Source organism: Gracilinanus agilis, chromosome 1 (genome assembly GCF_016433145.1).
Source record: "Gracilinanus agilis isolate LMUSP501 chromosome 1, AgileGrace, whole genome shotgun sequence".
Taxonomy (NCBI): Eukaryota; Metazoa; Chordata; class Mammalia; order Didelphimorphia; family Didelphidae; genus Gracilinanus; species Gracilinanus agilis.
The window spans coordinates 249,428,032-249,450,127 of NC_058130.1; the positions used below are offsets into that span (position 1 = coordinate 249,428,032).

The 22,096-nt window shown below is 38.4% G+C and overlaps 1 protein-coding gene across 1 annotated transcript in view; it reads left to right on the forward strand.

The window, feature by feature from the left end:
* The window catches only part of EPB41L4B (erythrocyte membrane protein band 4.1 like 4B), a 263,630-nt gene that overhangs the window by 238,144 nt on the left and 3,390 nt on the right, over positions 1-22,096 (forward strand). Inside the window, exons 25-26 of the mRNA XM_044660774.1 lie at positions 12,599-12,667; positions 16,629-16,771. Coding sequence (XP_044516709.1) covers positions 12,599-12,667; positions 16,629-16,771 — 212 coding nt within the window. The remainder of the gene's footprint in view (positions 1-12,598; positions 12,668-16,628; positions 16,772-22,096) is intronic.

Sequence of the window (22,096 nt, forward strand, 5' to 3'; positions counted from 1 at the left end):
CAAAACCGAAAGTAAATGTCCACTAACTTATTAACACATTACCATATCACATAGTTAAGTATTGACCGCAGGCCATTTAGAAAAGGTCTTATCAGTGCTTAGAAAAGTTATCTAGACTTGGTACAGACAAAGGCTGGTTTCCCTTTCAGGTAAAATGAGGCCACACTTCTGTAAACTGGAAAATAAACATGTGTTAGGACCCTACCAAATGCAAAATTTTTTTTCTAGGTGCTGAGAGACTCAAAAGAAAGAGAGGTCCCTGCTCTGAAGAGCTTGTAACCTAGTTGGATTGGGAAACATCTGCATAGAACAATGTGAATAATAATAGTGTATGTGGAATACATATAATGATTCAAAGTAAATGATCCAAATGGGACAGCAGAAGCTTCTTAGAAATGCAAGTTTTTAGTGAAGTGTTAAAGGAAGCACAAGTTGGAGCAAAATTAGAAATAAAAGGGAAAGAATCCTAGGGAACCTAAATAAAGCAGTCTAAAATAAGACCATAAATAAAAGCTTGGAAATAAGAATGGCCAAGTTGTGTATGTGGCTCAAATGGATGGGGCCATTTTGTCAAGAACTGAAATATCAGGCTTGATAATAGAAGGGTCAGTGGGGCAGAGTTGGTTCTTTAAATGTAGGCTGAGGCTTTGATGATTCTTTTAAGTTGAGAATAACACAAGTCCCTTCAGAAATGGAGGGAGATGGTATCGGCACCAGAGCAAAATGGAATCATGGAGGGAAGAAATATAGGTTAAGAGGCTATTGCTATAATTAAAACTGAAGATCATAAGATTTCCAATTAGAAGGGATTTTAGAGATCATAGAGTTGAGAGGGATGCAAATGGAGAACCTATATAAATTAAGAGAATGGAGATGAGTCTAAGACACACCAATGTTGTAAGTCCACTGAACATAAAGCACTAATGTGATAGTGTTGTTGTTATTGCTGTTCAGTCATTTCAGCCACATCTGACTCTTTGTGACCCCATTTGGGGTTTTCTTGATGGAGATGCTACAGTGGTTTACCAATTTCTTCTCCAACTCATTTTACAGATGAGGAAACTGAGACGGAGTTCAGTGACTAGCTAGTATGTGTCTGAGGCTGGATCTGAATTCAGATCTTCTGGATTCCAGGTCCTACATGCCTTCCACTGTATGACCAAGCTGCCCAAATGTAATGGTGCCATTCGTCAAAAACATTGCACTTAATGTGTGTGGAAGATTGTGCAAAGTAATGGCAAAGTATACATTTTGTCCCTTTTCTCCTGGATCTTCTAGCCTGTGAGAGGAATAAAATATGAGAAGAAACAAATAATCAACAAATATTTATTAACCAACTAACAGGCATTGAGGTAGGCATTAAAGATACAAACGAAAAAGAGACTATAAAGAAATACCTAGCAGTAGAAAAATTGACTTCCCTTAAGCCAGTACTGTACGAGATTTTTCTTACTAAAATCATATAAATACTAAAGCACATGTGTGAATAGGGAATTCATTGGTATAATACTTAATGGGGAATTATATACACTTTTAGTCATTTCTAATTAAGCAGGTCTCTAAGAATATAGTCACTCCTTTCCTTTATACTTCGTATGTGTCTAGTTGAACAGAAAACAAAAGAAATATCTCTTTAATAAACTAGGTATGCACAGGGAATTTTAGGCTTTATAGATTTTTTGTCTTTTTTGCTGGGGGTAGAGATAAAGGATATGGCTTACCAGGTGTCTTGGTGGTACCATGGATAGAGTGATGGGCCTGGAGGAAAGAAAATCATTGTCTTGTTATTCTGTCATGTTCGATTTTTCATAATCCCACTTGGGGTTTTCTTGGCAGGAACACCTAAGTAATTTGCCACTTCTTTCTCCAGTTCATTGTACAGATAAGGAAACTGAGGCAAATGGGGTTGAGTGACTTGCCCAAGGTCACACAGCCAGGCAGTAGCAGAGGCCAGTTTTGAACCCAGGAAGATAAGTCTTTCTGATTCCAGGTCCAGCACTCTAACTACTCTACCTCCTAGCTGCCCTTTCATATTCCTTTTACCTCCACCACAAACAGTCTTTCTCTTCCTTTAAGATGGATTTGAACTCACAAAGGTGAATCTTTCTAACTCCAGGCCCCGGCACTTTATCCACTGACCTCAGATACTTATTAGCTGTGTGACCCTAGGCAAGTCATTTAATTCTGTCTATCTTAGTTTCCTCTTCTGTAAAACGTGGATAACAATAGAAACTATCTCCCACAGTTGGTATGAGGATAAAATGAGATGATACTTGTAAAGCACTTTGTGAAATTAAGTAAAATATAAGTGTTAGCTATTATTGCTTTTTATATTTTATAATTTGCTTTTGTATATTACTCTTATAGCAAAAGAAAAATGTAGCTTTCAATCAAAAATAAAATCACACTCACACACTCACACACACACACAACACACATACACCCCAGCAGCAGCAGCACTATTAAAAGTTAGGATAATGCACATGTTGTGTTTTAGCAAATACCCTTGTCCAGATTTTTGCTGAAGAGAGTGTTATATTTCCTGACATTCCTTCTAGGAATTGCCAGAAGCACATCTGCCAGCTGGGAGCTCCTTCTTTGATTCCTTGCCCAGACTACTACAGCTCTTTTATCAGCATGGTGCAAGGAAAAGAGCGTGATCAGAGTCAAAGGGCCTTGGTTCAAATCCCAGCTCTGTCATTTACTATCTGTGTAACCTTGGGCAAATCCCTGAACCTCTCTGGGTTTCCGGCAGCTAGGTGTTTGCAGTGGATAGAGTGTTAGGCCTGGAGTTGGGGAGACTCATCTTCCTGAGTTCAATTCTGGCCTCAGACCCTTACTAGCTAAGAGCCTTTACCTCGTTTGCCTCAGTTTCTTCATCTGTAAAATGATCTAGAGTGGAAAATGGCAGGCTACTCCAATATCTTTGCCAAGATCCCAAATGGGGTCCTGAAGAGTCAGACCTGATTGAAAATGACTGAACAACAATCTCTTATGACTTCTACTATGGGCAGATAGGTAGCACAGTGGATAGAGTGCCAGTCCTGGAGTCAGTGAGACTCATCCTCCTCAGTTCAAATCTGGCCTTAGACAGACACTGCTTACCCGTGTGACCCTAGGCAAGTCACTTAACCCTGTTTGCCTCATCTGTAAAATGAACTGGAAAAGGAAATGGTAAACTACTCCAGAGTCTTGGCCAAGAAAACCCCAAATGGAGTCACAAAGATTCAGATGTAACTGAAATGACTCAACAACAACGAGACTTCTACTGTCACTACCCAAGAACTTCAAAGATAATCAAGGCAGCTAGGTGGAACATTGGTTAGAGCACTGGATCTGAAGTCAGGAAGTTCTGAGTTCAAATCCAATCTCAGATACTTCTTGGCTGTGTGACCTTGAGAGAATTACTTGACCACTGTCTGTCCTAGTCTTCTCAACTGTAAAATAGGGATAATAATAGTACCTACCTCTCAGGGTCGTTATAAGGATAGATTGAGATAATATGTGTAAAGTCTCTTAGCATAGTGCCTGACACCTTATAAGTGCCAAATATATATTTGTCTCTTTCCTTCTTGTGCCTCAGTTTCTTCATCTTTAATATGAGAGTGGTACTTCCCAGGGTTGCTGTAAAGATAAAAGGAGATAATATTTATAAAGCATTTGGAAAAGTTTAAAGCATTATATATATGCTAGTCATTACTGTAATCTCCTCTATAAAGTAAGAACTCTAGTCTTATCTTTTCATTTTCTCTAGGGTCCCCCCCCACCATTAAGTTTTCTTAAAAATCGTACTCAAAAGTCCAGCCTTATAATCAAAAAGGTTTGATTCAAGTCCCAGCCCTACCATTTACTAATTGTATAATCTTTGCTGAAAAGTGGGGAGGAGACAGCAGGAAAGGAACATAGCTATGGTGAGATCATGGACCCATCCAAAATATGAAGTATATATTCCTTTCAGCTAGACAGATATGGGATATACTCTTAGTGATGCAGATTATTGTCCATTCACACTTGCTCATCCCACTCAATTCTCCTCTGTGTTCACCCATGAACAGAAGGGATCTTCATAGATCTACCCAACGTGCTAGAAACCTCCCTCAAGTCTCTTAACATTCCATGGATAACATCACTTAGTTTTTTACCTATTGTTATTTAATCTTCTGCATGACCACCATTTATCTATTTATGAACATATGCATCCTGGTTAATGTTTTTTATGCCCCTACTTAATGTGGATGAGATGACAATAAAATTAGGTGGATTCAGAACTCACTGAATGTCTGGACCCAAAATAGAGTCATTAGTGGCTTCACTTTGACATAGAAGGAGATCAATAACAGAATATCCCAGGGATATATGCTTCGTCCTCTGCTTTTTGATATTTTTAATCAATAACTAAAGAGACATGTTCTTCAAGCTGGCAGATGATGCAAGGCTGAGAGGGGTGGCTAGCCAACTGAATGGCAAAGTCAGGATCCAAAATGATTTTAATAGGAAAGAAGTTTGGTGTGATGGAAAGATTAAACAAGTTGGAATCAGGGGCCCTGAGTTCAAGTCCTTGCTTCACTATTTATTAATTTTGTGATACTGAGCAATGCATTTTATCTGTCTAAGCCTTAGTTTCCTCAACTTTATATTGAGAGGATTAGACTAGATAATCTCAAAGATCTCTTCCAGATCTAATCTATGATCCTATGACTATTGGACTAAACCTAATAAGGTAGAATTGAATAGTATTAGATGTAAAGTCTTTACTTTGATTTTTTAATCCATTTATATATATATATAGATAGATAGATAGATAAAGTACAGTTAGATAATACTTCATTTGAAAAAGATCTGAGGGTTTTAGTAACCCCCAAAGAGTATGAGTCAGCCATAATGTAATTTTAGACTTTATTAAGAAAAGTGATTTTCCTATGGTACTCTGCTTTGGTCAAATCACATCTGTAATGTTGTGTCTAATTCGGATGCCATGGTTTAAGAAGGCCTTTGATAAGCTTGAGAATGTCCAGAAGAGGGCAACCAGAAAGGTGAAGGAAGGACCTTGAGTTCATGTCATGTCAATCAATCAATCAATATTTGTTAAGCCTCACATCAGGTATTGTACTTTATGGCAGGGATACAAGTTTTAAAAATGGAAGAGTCCCTACTCATAAATAACTTACATTCTAGTGTACATGTATGTAGTCTAACCATAAAGTTAATAGATGGAATCCTTCAAAAATACTTAAATTAAGAGAGCTGGGCCTTATAAACAATTTCAAAGAATATAGTTACCCTGAGAATTTACCTTTAAAGTTAAGCCCCAGATAATTTGGCACATTATGTCAGCATTGATCGTGTCTTATCTAATCAAACACCTAAAGGAATGAAGTAAAACAGCTTAATAAATCATTTTACTCAGTCTGGCTTATTTTTTAAAACAATTCCAGCAGTGTTTGAGAGACACGAGAAGAACAACTACAGGGACGAAGAATTTGACTTGTTATTCAGAGAAACGGAGAGTAAAGCTAGGACCAGTGGTGTAAAAATCACAGTGAGGCCAAGACCAGTTCAAGAAAGAACGATTAGAATTGTTTAACAATGAGATGGGATGTCTCACTGGGTGATGATTTTCCCCTTCAATTTAAGTGTTCAAAGAAAGGATGGGCCGTCCTAGGATGTTGTTGAAGAGATATCTACATTGAGTGGGAAGCTGGATTAGATGGCCTCTACCATTCCTTTGAACTCCAAGATTTTGTCTTCAGATATCTGAAGGGCATGTGCAAGAGGGATTAGACTTGTTCTATTTGCTCCCAGAGGGCAGAATTGAGAGCACTGGGGAGAAGTTGAAAAGTAGTGAATTTAGATTTGACGTCAGGGAAATAAACTTCCTAACAATCAGAGAGTTCCCAAAGAAAAATGGACTGCTTTGGGAGGCAATGGGGCTCCCCTTTTTGGAGACCTTTCAGAATAGGCTGTATGGCCACTCTGTTGGGTATGTTATACTGTGGATTCTTTGGGGGATGTGGATTGGATTAGATGATTGATGAGTTCTTTTACAACTGTGAAATTCCCTGACTCAGTGGTTCTAGAAAGATAAACCCCTGGGAAATTATTTCCATTCCTGTTTTAAGCAATACTATGAGCTATTTTTTAAAAAAAATCAGTTTTCTTTTATTTTCAGGTCTACATTCTTTCCTTCCCAACTCCTCTCCCATTCCTTTCCCTGAGTTGAGGGGAAAAAAGCTTAACACAAACACATATAGTCAAGTAAAACAAATTCCAGAATTGGTCAAGTTGGACCAAAAAATGGAAAGACAGATAGATAAGTAGGTAGGTAAATATTTGTATTCTTAAGTCCTTCACCTCTATATTACCAAGTGGATAATATGTTTTTTTTTATCATGGATCCTTGTGGTCATCATGTTGATCAGAGTTCTGTCTGCAGCCATTCTCCAACAGATGAGTACCTACTGCTTGTGATGTTTTGCTACTCACAAACAGAACTGTTTTACATATATGTCTTCTCCTTTCTTTGGTCTCTTTGGGTTACAGACCTACCTAGGAGTAGTTTTCTGGGTCAAAAGGTAGGTTTAATTTAATAGCTTTTTAGTCATAGTTCCTAATTGCTTTCTGAAATGTCTAGACTAGTTCATGGTTCCACCGTTATCCAATGAGCATCACTTGAGATAATTATCCAAAGAGTGCATTGGTGTACTAAATAATTGCCCATGCACACACTAGAAAACAAAAACCATAGGACCCCCTCCTCAGAATCAATGTAGGGAGTTGACTCTGAGGTTCCAAATCTGGGAGAGTAGTGTCTCTATCAGAATAAACAAATGATTTGTTGTTGTGAGTTTCAGTCATGTCCAACTCTTCATGACACCATTTGGGGTTTTCTTGGCAAAGATAAGACCCTTTTCCTTTTCTGGCTCATTTGAAAGATGAGTAAACTGAGGCAAACATATTAAGTGACTTTGCCAGGGTCACACAGCTAGTAAATGTCTAAGGCCAAATTGGAACTCAGTTCTTCTTGACTCCAGGCCCAATGCTTTGTCCACTGCACCCTTAACTGCCCATCCAAAGAAATAAATATGGCCTGACATTAAATGTAAAAGATTAAGATGATGTCTAGCCCACGCTAGGTAAATTCTATACCCAACTAAATATAGTATTTTGTCCTTGGTGATAGAGAGCAGAAAAATTGTTATCATTAATTCTTTTTTTTTACCCTTACCTTCTGTCTTAGGATCAATACGAAGTATTGGTTTCAGGGTAGAAGAGCAATAAGGGCTAGGCAATTGGGGTTAAGCAACTTGCCCAGGTTCACATGGTTGGGAAGTGTCTGAGGTCAGATTTGAACCCAGGACATTTGTCATTACTATTAATAGAATTAGTTTCAATAGTAATATTAAAAGTTGAGTCAATAATTGTCCCCAGGTTCACAAGGAGCCATCAGAAACAAATATGGTGGCCAGATTCAGATTATGGAAAGCCCTGTGAACCAGGATCTATTTCTACTTTATTCATTGAGCGACAGAAAGTCTCTAAATCCTTTTGAGTGAGAGGGTTGACATGATCTGATTACTGTGGCAGCCATGTAAATGGTGGGTCAGGGAGATGAAAGACTGGAAAACCAGTTAAGAAGTTATTCAGATAAGCCAAGGAAGAAGCTATGAGGACCTGAACTAAGAGGTTTGCAATGGGAGTGGATAAGATGGATGGAATGTGAGAGATATTATTAAAATAGAATCCATAGGCTTTTACAGACATGAAGAGAGAGAGAGAGAGAAAGAGAGAGAGAGAGACAGAGAGAGACAGAGAGAGAGAGAGAGACAGAGAGAGACAGAGAGAGAGAGAGACAGAGAGAGAGAGACAGAGAGAGACAGAGAGAGAGAGAGACAAAGAGAGAGAGACAGAGAGAGACAGAGAGAGAGAAGATAAACATGACTGAGGTTCTGAGCCTGGGAGAGTGGTTGGGGGTGAGAATAACAGAAATAACAAAGCTAGGAAGAGGAGCAAGTTTTGAGTGCAAAATGAGTTATGCCATTGCTGCTGAGACACTCAAGCAGTCAGTTGGAGACAAAGACCTTGATAATGTTTCTAAGGGTCATTCTTCCTGGCTAGAATGCCCTCTGGCCTCGTTACATTATCATGATGGCTTTATTAGCAAACATAGCCTAACTTTTATATATATATATGCCTTCCCCCCCCCCCCCATATTTGGTCTCTTTGGATTAGGAACCAACCTAGCAGTGGTTTTGCTGGGTAAACGAGTTCGTACAGTTTAATAGCTTTTTAGGCATTCATTCTAAATTGCTTTCCAAAATGGCTTGGACCACTTCATGATTCCCCAGTTAGACCAGTTGTGATTTCTCTTAACCCTACCACCTGTTATGGATGTGTCCTCAAGGGCAAATGATAAAATGAGAAACAACATGAAGCCACTAACTGTACTTTTCCACCTCCCAGGAAGTTCATGTTCTATGAGGCTCTTTGCTGAATGATCTCTGGAGAGTCCCAGTTCCATATCTCTCTTCCCTTGAGGCAGAGGGGAATTGGAATGTGCTCTCTGGTAAATCAAAGAAGTGGCAACTATGATTGCTTTGGGAGCAAAGAGCGGGAGAGCAGTGCCATAGTACCATGCCAACTCCCCTTCCGCACCCCACTTCAACCCATGTTCCCACTGTTTGAGAGAGGTTCTATCTTCATTCAGGCTCTCTTTGCTGCCCAGGATGAGGGCCCTTTGTTGTATATATCTCTAGGATATAACTCAGAGTAGAATATATTAAAAAGCATGAATATAGTCAGTATATTTGAAGGGATGCATGTTAAAGATTTGCCAGTTTCCAAATAAAAACAAACAAGAATTACTGTTCATTAAAAACTGAAGTCAGGAAGACTCAATTTCCTAAGTTCAAATCTGCCCTCAGACACTTACTAGTTATGTGACCTTGGGCAAGTCACTCAACATGGTTTGCCTCAGTTTCCTCATCTGTAAAATGAACTGGAGAAGGAAATGGCAAAGTACTCCAGTATCCTCACCAAGAAAACCCCAAATGGGGTCATGAAAAGTCAGACACACCTGAAATCACTGAACAGCAACAATAACAAAACTTCGTAAAACCAGGACCTACAGTCTAAAGCAGGGATTCTTAATCTTTTTTGCATATCTTGAACCCCTTTGGCAGTCCATTCAAGCCTATGGACCCCTTCTTAGAAGGATGATTTTTAGAATACATGAAAAAAGAGAGAGAGGGTTACAGAGGAAGCTAATTAGAGTCAAATAAAGATGAAATATTTGTCCAAGTTCGCACACTCCTGGAAATCTATTCTTGGGGAGCTGTGGACCCCAGGTTAGGAACTGTTGATCTAAAGCAGTGATTCCCAAAGTGGGCGCCACCGCCCCCTGGTGGGTGCTGCAGCAATCCAGGGAGGTAGTGATGGCCACAGGTGCATTTATCTTTCCTATTAATTGCTATTAAAATTTTTTTAAATTTAATTTCCAGGGGGCTAAGTAATATTTTTTCTGAAAAGGGGGCAATAGGCCAAAAAAGTTTGGGAACCACTGATCTAAAGGAATAATGAACAGTCCAAAAGTTCTATATGAAAAAATAAAAAGATTTTTAAATTTCCTTGGATAGAATTCTGATTGGAGGCTTATTTTTATTCTCTGTAGCAAGTTCAATGCAACAAAATTTCCTTAACAGCAAAAATAATCTTCCTAGTGATCTGGCCAAACTGCCTCTTGGCTCCAAATCTCAGTGACTCCCTATTGCCTTTGGGGAGAAATGCAGACTCCCTAGCCTGATGCTTAAGGTCTTAGACAAGGGCTTCAAGTTACCTGTAAAACCATAGTTTGTTTTGTTCTTTACACCCAATATATTCCAAATAACCTGGGCTACTAGCTGTTCTCTTGCTACTCTGCTTTCATATAGGCCATTCCCCATGCTTGGAATGCATTTGTGCTTCATCTCTGCCTGTTGGAATCCTCTCTTCTTCCAGGCCCCCCTCAGGCAACTCTCCTTCTGTGAAGCCTTCCCTGATTCCCCCCAAGATGAAAGTGTTTTTCTCTTTCCTCAAATTTTTCCAGAGTACTTTGTCTGTATCTCTCCTTTGGCCCTCTTCCATTCTGCTTTATATCATATTTATTTGTGTATGTGTCAAATCCCTGCCAAATCCTCCCCAGGAGACAAATTAAACCTCTTGAGTGAGAGTTGGGCCTCACCGCTTTTTCCGATGTAGCCCCGATGTGTAATACAGTGCCTTTCATATAGTCGGTGCCTAATAAATGTCTGAGTTGAATGCTGAAAGACATGTTTTTCTAAAATCAATTATTCAAATTTAAAACAAAAACTACTATTGGAATACGAGTTGCTACCCTAACATCAGAGTATTTACTATCTGTTCATTCTACTCATCAAATATTCCTGGGCTTTTACTATACGCATGGCACTGTCTTGGGCCCTGGGAAAAGAAATACAGAGAATTGGAAAAGCCATGGATGGCCCTTCTCTCAGTCAAGTTATCGCTTTAAGATGGAGATCAGTAATGCAAATACACAGATTTTTCTTTCAAGGAGATTCAAAAGACCTAAATACAGAAAACAAGTGAAAGTGACAATTTAGAATTAAACCATAGTCTTTTAACTCAAACTTTTATATACACACCCTTCTGTAGATATCCAAATTTGGGTAAGGGAAGGGGCTAGGGTTGTTGGCTTGCCATCTTGTCTTGTTAATAGATAAACTGTGTTTCGGAGAGAAGGAGAAGAGTCTAGGAGAAATGAGGGAGGAGGAAAACAAGTGGGAGGGCAAGGAACAAGCTGGGAGAAGCGAGGGAGTGGGGGGAGCCCCAGAGTGTCCAACACGTGAGCAGTGGAAAGTTGATGGATGCTTCTTGCACTTTACCTCCTTCCTCCCTTTCTTTCTTTCCATCCTTTCTTCCTTTCTTTCTTCCCTCTTTCCCTTTCCCCCTTCTTTCCTCTCCTCTCATTTCTTCTTCCTCCTCTTCTCTCCTCTCCTTATGAGCAGGCAGAGTCCTCCAGTGCCATAAATCCTGCACACTCTCGTTGCTATCCTCAAATTTCTATTCAAATGAAAGAAGAGAAAAATGAAGCATGCATGGGCCCTCCAATCAAAACAAGGCTGGTAGGTATAGCTATGTAGAAGCCCATCAGCCTTGAGAGTGTCCTGCAAAGGTGGCCACTGGAAGGATAAGAATACTCATGGTACTTGATACATAAGCCATACCTTAGGGGTCACAGCTAATATTCACTACAGAAACTAAAGAATAGTTTGTTTTTAAGTTATCAGTCATCTTGGGCAACTATCGAAGGTGCATTTCCAAGAGAGAACCCCATGCCCCACTCTACCCCCTACCCAATTCTCATCAGGTAAAGGGGCAATGTTCCTCTCTGCTTTATAAACCCTTCCTTATATTTCGTATATATCCATCTATCTCATGCTGTCGATCTAACAAAGTATGGTGGGGGGGGTTGAGGATCACAAAAATACCTTGCTTTTCACAGAATTATTGACCTTAGGGAAGCCTATAGGGCTGTTGGGCATGGGTCACAACCTGGCATCAGCAGCCTTTGGGAGCCCCTTTCCTCCTACCTGCATCAAGTGTGTTGCAGGGATGTTCTGGCTGATGTGAGTTTAGATGGCAAAAGGCAAAGGCAAAGTCATGCTGACCTTTTTCGTGCAAAGACGATTTGGAGAGAGGGGACAACCAGGGAGGCTCTATTAAATGAGGCCATCTTGGAACTCCTTCAAAAAAAAGATATTATAATCCCTGGGTTAACACCAGAACTAGTCCACTTCCCTAGAAATCTCATGATTTTTAGGACTGGCCCATCCATAATGTCTGAATCTATCCCAATCCTGATTCACCCCTTTGAGTTATACAAGAGGCTACAAAAACCATTCTTGAAATTAGACTAGCAAAAATCAAGAAGCTATAGTTTCAATGGCCTGGCTGTAGCTTTACCCTCAAGTTCACCCCAATGGCCCATAATTTACCTACAGGCAGTACATTCCAGGGCACACAGGGAATTTCATTTTCCTCATCAGGGAACTGTGATGGCACTAGGACCACCAGGCCCCCTGAACACTGCATTCAGTAAGGGGCAAAATCCAAGTAGTAGCTTTTTCCTCATTACCTATCCCAACCCTTGAATAAGCCTTTTCAACAACAAATGTGACCCTCTTACATAGAAAACCTTGTCTTGCCACTGGGACCCAGCATGCCTGGTAATCCCTGTGACAATGAAGAAAACCCTGATGAGGGGTATTGTCTTTGGTGAGACCGACCATCAGCTCCCTAACAGGTAAGCATAAATACAAAACAAGGTATTGTTATCATGATTGCACAATAGCCTAAATTGCATGGATGAAGCCACCTAGTTAGCTCTTCACCTTTGTTCTTTGAGTATTTAATTATGTTTATGTTTTGAAGTTTGACTTTTATGGTTTGTTTTTTTCACTATCATGGACCAATTCAGTTTTACATTCTCAAACATATTGCTATGTATGGATTAAAATATTTGATCTCACCTTTAGTTTAGTGCTATGAAAATAACATTTTTTCTCTTTATCTTTTTTTTAAGATAAAGACATTCCCTGCTGATACATCTAATCCATTTCTTGATCCTTTCACAACAGCACCACAGCTAATTGTAAGTAGAAACTGGAACAGAAAATGTGTTTCAAAAAAATTTATCCCCAAAGCAGAATGCTTCTCTTCTATTCCAAAAATAAAATTTCAGAAGATAATGGCAAATGCCAATAAAACACCAGCCAAATGCAGAAAGAGGTCTTGACTTTTCAGAAAACATGCATTTCAGTTTGGTTTTCAGTTGTTTCATTTGTGTCCTACTTTCCCTGAGACCCCATTTGGGGTTTTCTTAGCAAAGATCCTGGAGTGGTTTACCATTTCCTTCTCCAGATCATTTTACAGATGAGGAAATTGGGGCAAGCAGGGTTAAACGACTTGTCCAGGGTCACATAACTAGGAAATGTCTGATGCCAAATTTGAACTCAGGAAATTGAATCTTCCTGATTCCAAGACCAGTATTCTATCCACTGAACAGCTTAGCTGTCCCATGTCTCCTGTATTATGGGGATAAAGATGTGAACAAAACATAGAAGCACCCTACCCTCACAGAACTTACAATCCACTAGAAGAAAGAACTATAATTATAATATATAGAATATTAAGAAGTACATTAAGAATTTAAGAAGTACATTAAGAGAAGTATAAATAAAATGACACAGGACTTCCAAAGAAGGAGAAGAGGTTACTTCTGTCAGGGATGTCAGGGAAGGCTTCATCAACAAGGTAACCTTGTACTCTTTTGGGCTAGTGAGAACAAGAACCTGGTCTAAGTTTGTAGAGCCAATCAGAAGATTGGGATGAAAAGTTGATTCACAGGCAAATCATTAGACAATCTTTGAGATCTGAAACCCTACTTTACTGTTCTGAAACCCTATTTTCATCCTCCAGTAGATGGAGTAAATGGGGTCAAAGTGGGGCAGTTACATGTGTAGTCAAGAAGACTCATCTTCTTGAGAGCAAATCTGAATTCAGACACTGACTGTGGCAAATCACTTAATTCTGTTCATCTTAGTTTCCTCTTCTCTCAAATGAGCTGGAGAAGGAAATGGCATAGTGTTCTAGTATCTCTGCTGAGAAAACCCCAAATGAGGTCACGAAGAATCTGACACAACTGAAATGACAGAACTTTCCTGTTCTGAGACCCTACTTTAATCTACCAGTAGAGGAGTAAATGGAGACAAAACACCGATTGACAGTTACACTAACCCCAGTTAAAATTGGATGTTGAAAGGCTGCAGCCAGATAAATACAGCCAAGAGCAAGAAAGGCTATATTTGAAGTCAGGGAATGGTTCGTGGCCAAAAAAGGGATAGAGAAGATCACAGAAGACAAAGTAGACAATTGGTATTACACCAAATTTAAAAGGTTTTGAAGAAACAAAATATAGTTTAAATGAAACAATAAACAGGTAACTCAGAGGAAATCCTTGCAGTAAAGTTCTCATATCTAAGACATATAAGAGACTGATTCAAGTTTAAAAACAAGATTTTCCAATAGATAAATGGTCAAAAGATATGAAGAGGAAGCTCTCGACGGAAGAAATCCAAGCTATCAACAAATATGAAAAAATGCTCCAAGTCACTAATAATTAGAGAAATCAAAATTAAAGCAAATCTGAGTTTTTATTTCACACTCACCATATTGAATGTGAGGACACCAAAAAAAAGAAACTATAGTTATGGGAGATGCTACAGGAATACAAGCACAATAATGCACTTTTAGTGGAGCTCTGAATTGGTCTAGACATTCTAAAAAACAATTTGGATTATGGTCCCAAAGTCATTAAACTGTGCGTATACCATTTGTCTCAGCAGCACCACCACTAGACCTATGCCCCCAAAGAAATCAAATACATACATACAGAGTGAAATGATCAAAACAATATATATAGTAACAGTGATGTTATAATAGTCATGGGAGTGGACGAACTTGCAAAGGATGACAGAGAAGAGGACCAAGAACATAACCTTGGGGAATGAGAATATTTATTTATTTATTTTCCCCTTCCCATTCAGTTTTATTTTATTTTTAAACTGATTCTATTATATTCAATTCAACTACAAAAGCTTCTATCTCTAAATGCTTATTCAAACCACCCAATTAGTGATATCATTCTTTAGGCTTAAACCATTTTTCCATATGAGAAGTAAATATTTTGACTACATTGAGTCCCTTATAATTGGTTTTTCATGTTATCATTTTATGTTCCTTCTTATTCTTGTATACCAAATTTTCAATTTAGTTCTGGTCTTTTCTTCAAGAATATTTGAGGGGCAGCTGGGTAAATCAATGGATGGAGAGCCAAGCCTAGAGAAGGGAAGTCCTAGTTTCAAATCTAGCCTCAGATACTTCCTAGCTATGTGACCCTAGGCAAGTCACTTAACCCCCATTGCCTAGCCCTTACTGCTCTTCTGCCTTGGAACCAGTACACAGTATTGATTCTAAGATGGAAGGTAAAGGTTTAAAAAAAGAATCTTTGAAAATCTTTTATTTCTCTAAGTGACCATTTCTTTTATTATATGATGATATTGAGCTTTGCTGGGCATGTTGGAATGAGAATATTTAAGAGGTGTAGTAAGGGAGAAGAACCATTGTGAAAGATAGAAAATAAGAAGCTAGGGAGGTAGGAGTCTTAACAGGAAAGTACAATGTGAAAGAAGCCAAAGGAAGGCAGAATTTCAAGAAGGAGCAGGTGATTAACAAAATACCAACCAACAGAGTGGCCAAGGAGAATGAAAACTGAAAAAGAAGCCATTAAATCTGGTGATGAGGAGAGCCTTAGAGAACTTTGAAGGAACAGTTTCAGGATATAGCAGAGGTCAGGTTGCAGGGGGTTACAAAGCAAATGGGTGATGAAGAGGCAGTCTGACCAAAATCTATTTTAAGATGTTTAGAAATAAATTATAGACTCAGAACAGCATACATGGGACTTAGGGCTGGAAGATACCTAAGAGATCTTCTTATCTGACTCCTTCACTTTTCAGATTATTATGGTGATTTAGAGATAACTGACATGTCTATTAGAGCAAGTGTGGTACAGCTGGGTATGTCCTGTGCTGGTGTTCCAAGTGGTAGACTACTTTAATGATGGAATCTATCTTCAAGCAGCTAGGTGGCACAGTGGATAGAAAGCACTAGAGTCAGAAAGATTCATCTTCCTAAGTTCAAATCTGGCCTCAGACACTAACTGTGTCAACCTGAGCAAGGCACTTAACCCTATTTGCCTCAGTTTCCTCATAGGTAAAATGAACTGGAGAAGGAATTGAAGGAGAAGCTCCCGTATCTTTATGAAGAAAACCTCAAATGGAGTCATGAAGAATCAGACACAACTCAAAATGACTCAAAAACAACACCCTGCTTTTAGTAGGCCCATAGAAAAGCAGTTCATCAATTAACCAGTGAGGGAGACTTTCCCTAGGCACCTCAACAAAAGGGGACTCTCTGTAGATGACCTGGTAACCAAATTCTTAAACTCAGGAACTCTGAAACTCTGAAACTCGGGGGTCCCTACAAGGCCACTCCCCAAACTGATGTTACCCCATGAGAATATATTGTGGGATCACGCTGCTTACCCTTCTCCTATAAGAGTTTGGGGTTCAAGAACAGTGACTTTAAACTCCCTGCTCTGATCATGTGCAAGCACCTGGCTACCACTGCCATGTGCTTCTGCAACTAAGTGGATAGGTGGGTTGAAGAAGGGAAAAATATCTCCAGTGATTCATTACAATGGAAAGAGCATGGATTTGGAGTCATGGAACCTAGGTTTGAATTTTGACTCTACTACTTACTTAGCTGTGTCCAGTTGGATGAGTCACTTGCTTTTTTCTGGACCTCAGTTTTCCTATATATAAAAAGAGGGGACTACCCTAGATGATTTCTAATATCTGTTCAAGCCTAGGATCTTGTAGTCAAAATGTATTGATATGAGAAAATATTGTTATCCCAAGTTCTAATGGAGAAGTTCACAAGTTGAAAATGGTAAACAAAAGATTAATTTCCTCTTTTTTCTCTTTTATCCTTAGGCAGACTTTGGAGAAAGCAAATTACAGTGTAAGGCTGGGCAGTCATCCCCACTGACTCCAAAAGCCACTATGAGGCCTTTGGCAGAAACAGTCTCAACAGTGCAAACGATATTTGCCCGAAAGCCTATTTCTCTGCCAGACAGGTATTTCAATCAATCAATAAAGATTTATTAAGCACCTACTATATGCTATATGCCACGCACTGTGCTAAGCTCTGGATACACACAGTCACATAATGTGTAACTCTTTTATAGTTACTGCAATGAATTAAGATAGATATTTGTATTATAAGAAAACCAGATTTCTGAAGTTGAATTGAACTGTTTGAATGTCTTAAATTTAAATGATTTCCTTAAGGGTTTGTATATGCAATTTGATTCACTGCTACAAGAAAAGTCAAGTTTTCTCTTCTGTTTTAGCTGAGATGCCAAAGAAGATTGCTTAATGCAGCCAGTTTGGCTTTTTAAATACAAAGTAAATTGTTATAAGTACATATACACACACACACAAATATATGCACATACACACACATTTATACATATATATATATGTATGTATATATATATTAAAAACAACAATTTAAAAGTTGATTAAACTAGGCTCCATAACTTATGACAAAGAATGCTATCTGCCTCCAGAGAAAGAACTATGGGAGTAGAAATCCAGAAGAAAACATGATTTATCACTTGTTTATATGGGTATATGATTTAAGGTTTTGGTTTTAAAGAATTACTCTATTACAAAAATGAATAATATGGAAATAGGTCTTGAGTGATAATATATGTATAATCCAGTGGAATTGCTTGCCAGCTCCTGGAACAGGAAGGGAAAAGGGGAGGAAGAGAACATGAATCATGTAACCATCGGGAAAAATTTAAAAACTAAATTAAAAGGGGCAGCTGGGTAGCTCAGTGGAGTGAGAGTCAGGCCTAGAGACAGGAGGTCCTAGGTTCAAACCCGGCCTCAGCCACTTCCCAGCTGTGTGACCCTGGGCAAGTCACTTGACCCCCATTGCCCACCCTTACCAATCTTCCACCTATGAGACAATACACCGAAGTACAAGGGTTTAAAAAAAACTAAATTAAAAAACTAGACTCCACAAAAAAAGGAATAATAGTAATGGTTCAAACAAGAACTAAAGAAATATAATCCTCAGGCCTAAACAAGGGCTTCTTAGATTTGGTTTTGTTGTGTTTTTTCAATTGGCAAGTTACTCAAAGTCCCAGGTGACTCTGGAAACCTTCTCAAAGCTGGTGTTGAGCTACTCTACACTTTGCTAACCTGTTCATTGGATAGTGGGTATGGCTGGTCCCTGGGACCTTACTTAGAGTCTTCCTGGCTTGGTAGGTCATGCCAGAACTTTTGCTCCATTGACCTTCCCTTTGAGATTTCTGTATTGTTTCCACATTATGACGAACATTGGAGAGGACTTTTGCATTATTAAAACAGTCAAACAAACAAAATTCAACAATTTTCAACATTTAGGAATTAACTTAGACATAAAACTATATGGACAGAAATACTAGTGTAGAAATAATAGTGGAGGAAAATTTACTGCTCATGATTTGGTCAGATCAATATAATAAGAATGATTGTTTTAGGGGGCAGCTGAGTGGCTCAGTGGATTGAGAGTCAGGCCCAGAGATGGGAGGTCCTGGGTTCAAATCTGACCTCAGACACTTCCCAGCTGTGTGACCCTGGGCAAGTCACTTGACCTCCATTGCCTAGCTCTTACTACTCTTCTGCCTTGGAACCAATACCCAACATCGACTCTAAGACAGAAGGTAAGGATTAAAAAAAAAAAAGAATGATTATTTTAATATGTCAATAAGTACAATAGTGAATTTCTTTATAGAACTAGATAAAATGATAATGAAATTTATATATAAAAATAGATAAGTTAATTAGAGAGAAAAAATGAAAGTGCACTTCCTGTTTCAGACTTTAACAATATAAAATTATAATAATTTTCATCAAAATATCTGATTCTTGGGAGAAACTGGGTGGCAGAGAGAATAGAGAGAAAGGCTTGGAAATGGGAGGTCCTGGGTTCAAATCTTGTTGTGTGACCCTGGACAAATCAATTAACTTCTGTTGCCTAGCCCTTACCACTCTTCTTTCTTGGAATGGATCCATTCTAAGACATAAGGTAAGCAAAATCTGATGCTTGACAAAAAACAAAAAACAAAAAAGAACCACATAAAAACAGACCCCAGAGCTGGAAGAGGTAGAGAGCATAAAAGTCATCAGGTCCAATCCCTTTATTTTTCAAATGAGGAAACAAGAGATGCAAAGAGGTTAACTAATTTTCCCTGAGTCACAAAGCTATAGGCAGCTAGGTAAAATAGTAGATAGAATGATGTCCTTGGAGTCAGGAAGACCTGCATTTAAATCCTCCCTCAGACACTTATTAGTGAAGGGCAAGTCACTTAACTTGTCTGGATCTCAGTTTCCTCACCTTTAAAATGGACATAATAATAGCATTTACCTCTTGTTATTTGGATCAAATGGGATAAGACACGTAAAGTGCTTTGTGAATCTTCAAACACTCTATAAATGCTAGCTTTTATTATTATAAGTCTCAGAGGCAAGATTTGAACCTCTGTCTTCCTGACTCCAGGTTTAACATTCTTCCCTGCCCTCATACCACCCTGCCACTGGCACAGAATAAACATCCCTAAGGTAGAACAAAGACACATAAAAGATTAGCATTTAACAAACCAATAATAATAACTGTTGAAATGATTCGATAGTTATTAAGTAGTCAAAATTAAATTTAGATTCTCATCCCATGTAACAAAGTAAATTGCAGTTGGAACAAAGTTAAAAATAAGAAAGCATGTTATTATAAAGTTATAATAAAGAAGGATAACTTGTTTTCTCAGCTGCAAAGGGCAGGAAAATTTTCAAGTGTTAAATAAATCACTTCCTCCTCGTGGTGTAGAGGGGATGTCAGCAGAATGCAAGCTCTGACAGGTTCTAACCTGCTGGAAAGACTTAGAGTACAATCCCAGCCAATAGACTATGTTTGCTTTCTGAGGATCAGCCCAAGTGCAGAGAAAGGATCATCACCAGTAACCTGGGTACGTGGTGATGCATTCTTTTGCCATGGCAACTCCTGAAACAAGGAAAGAAACAAATAAAATGGCCCTCGCTCCTGTCTCCTTCCTGTTTCTGCAGAGAGAGAGTAAAGGGTAGAAAGAGCCCCAAAGGATCATTTTTCATAGACATTAACTTAGGTATTAGGCGATAAAGTGGCACAGTTATAGAGTGTGGAGCCAGAAGTCAGGTAGACTCATTTATATGAGTTCAAATCCAGCCTCAGACACTTATTCACTGTATGACCCTGAGCAAGTCACTTAAATTATTTTTTTATTTCCCAATTACATGTGATAACAATTTTCAGCATATATTTTCTGAACTTCATAAGATCCAAATTTTCTCTCTCCCCCTTCCCAGAGATGGTAAGCAATTTGATCTGGTTACTTCCACAATGGTCATTTTTAAAAGAAAATACTCATATAAAACTAAAACTCCCAAATAAAAGCACAAATAAACTAACGGGAAAAATAAGATACTTTGTTCTGCATTCAAACTCCAATAATTCTTTCTCTGGAGGTGGATAGCATTCTTTGTCAAAAAGTCCCTCAGAATTGTCCTAGATCATTGTATTGCTGAGAGTAGCAACATCTATCACTTTTGATCATTCTACAATATTGCCATTATGGTGTACAATGTTCTCCTGGTTCGGCTTATTTCACTCTATGTGAGTTCATATAAGTCTTTCCAGCTTTTTCTGAAGTCATCCTGCTAATCATTTCTTATATCGTAATAGTATTCCATCACATTCTATACCACAATTTGTTCAGCCATTCCCTGTAGCAAGCCATTTAACCCTATTTGCCTCAGTTTCCTCCTCCATAAAATATGTTGGAAAAGGAAATAGCAAAACACTCCAGAATTTGTCAAGAAAACCCCAAATGGAGTCAAAAGTCAGACATTACTGAAAAAAAAAACACAAAAACAAAAAAACTTAGCTATTGATTCGCTAAATTGATTAAATTGATATACTGTTTTCCTGTGATTAAATGCATATGTAATGGAATGGAAGAATTGAATTGTGTCCATCTTGATTTTAATTGTTGATGAAATCAGAAGTCAAAAATAAGATGCTGTCAAATAGAAGGATGGTTTGTGGTCTCTCTTTGGAAAGGCAAATAAAAGAGTTAATGGCCTTGACTTTATGTCTATCACATGGCAACAGGAAACATCCTATCATAAGCTATTCATTTATTTCAGTATTTGCAAAAAAAAGCACAATGAAAATAATTAAAGCTCATATGCTAACATAATTTGTAGACAATAAGAAGGTAGAGAAATTATAGGAAGAAATTGATAAAAAAAAATAAAACCTTCCATATTAAATCAGCATACACTTTGGTAGTATGGGATTTTAGTGCACATTTGTGTATGGGACAATGATGACAAATATTTTTGAGAATATGGTTCAAGAATTAAAGATGAGGGGGCAGCTGGGTGGCTCAATGGATTGAGAGCCAGGCCTAGAGACAGGAGGTCCTAGGTTCAAATCTGACCTCAGACACTTCCTAGATGTGTGACCCTGGGCAAGTCACTTGACCCCCATTGCCCACCCTTACCACTCTTCCACCTATGAGCCAATAAACAGAAATTAAGGGTTTAAAAAAATTTTAAAAATAAATTAAATATAATGTACATATAGAAATAAGGCTCAGATGGATCAAGCCATTCTTCTTCTTCTCCTCCTCCTGCTTCTTCTGCTTCTTCTGCTTCTTCTGCTTCTGATGCTGCTGCTTCTTCTTTTTCCCTTACCTTCCATTTTAGAGTCAATACTGTGTATTGGTTCTAAAGCAGAAGAGCAGTAAGGGCTAGGCTCCAGCCTGACTTATTAATAAATTATTGATACCAAAAACTGGGAAATGATGGAGGAATTGACAATAATAAAAATTATAACCATTTCATAAAGAAATAGAACTAATATCAATTGACATAAACCAAAGGAGATTAGTCACCATCTCAACTAATGCATGCATGATCTCTTTAGCAAGAGGAAAAATCAATATAGAATAGAAATTTGTTGATAAAGTATTACTTAGAAGGATGGAAGATAATAGAGAGAGCAGCAATAAGATCTCCTAAATGAGATTCATAATCACTCAAAAGAGTTGGGCCTAACTATCTACAGGAAAAACAAAGTGGATAAAGTTTGGACTCTTCCTAGCAGTTGAATGTGAACTTTCTCAGTGTATGTATCTTGGATAGAAAAGGCAAATGGACAATGCACTAGGCCCAGAGTTAAATAGGAAGAACAAAGTTAGAAATTTCCTTTCGGGAAATTTCACAGCTTCAATAACTTCAAGAGGCAACTGTAACAAAAATCCATCTTTTTAATACCAGTGTTCTTCCAGTGATGTTGTTTTGAGTTTCAA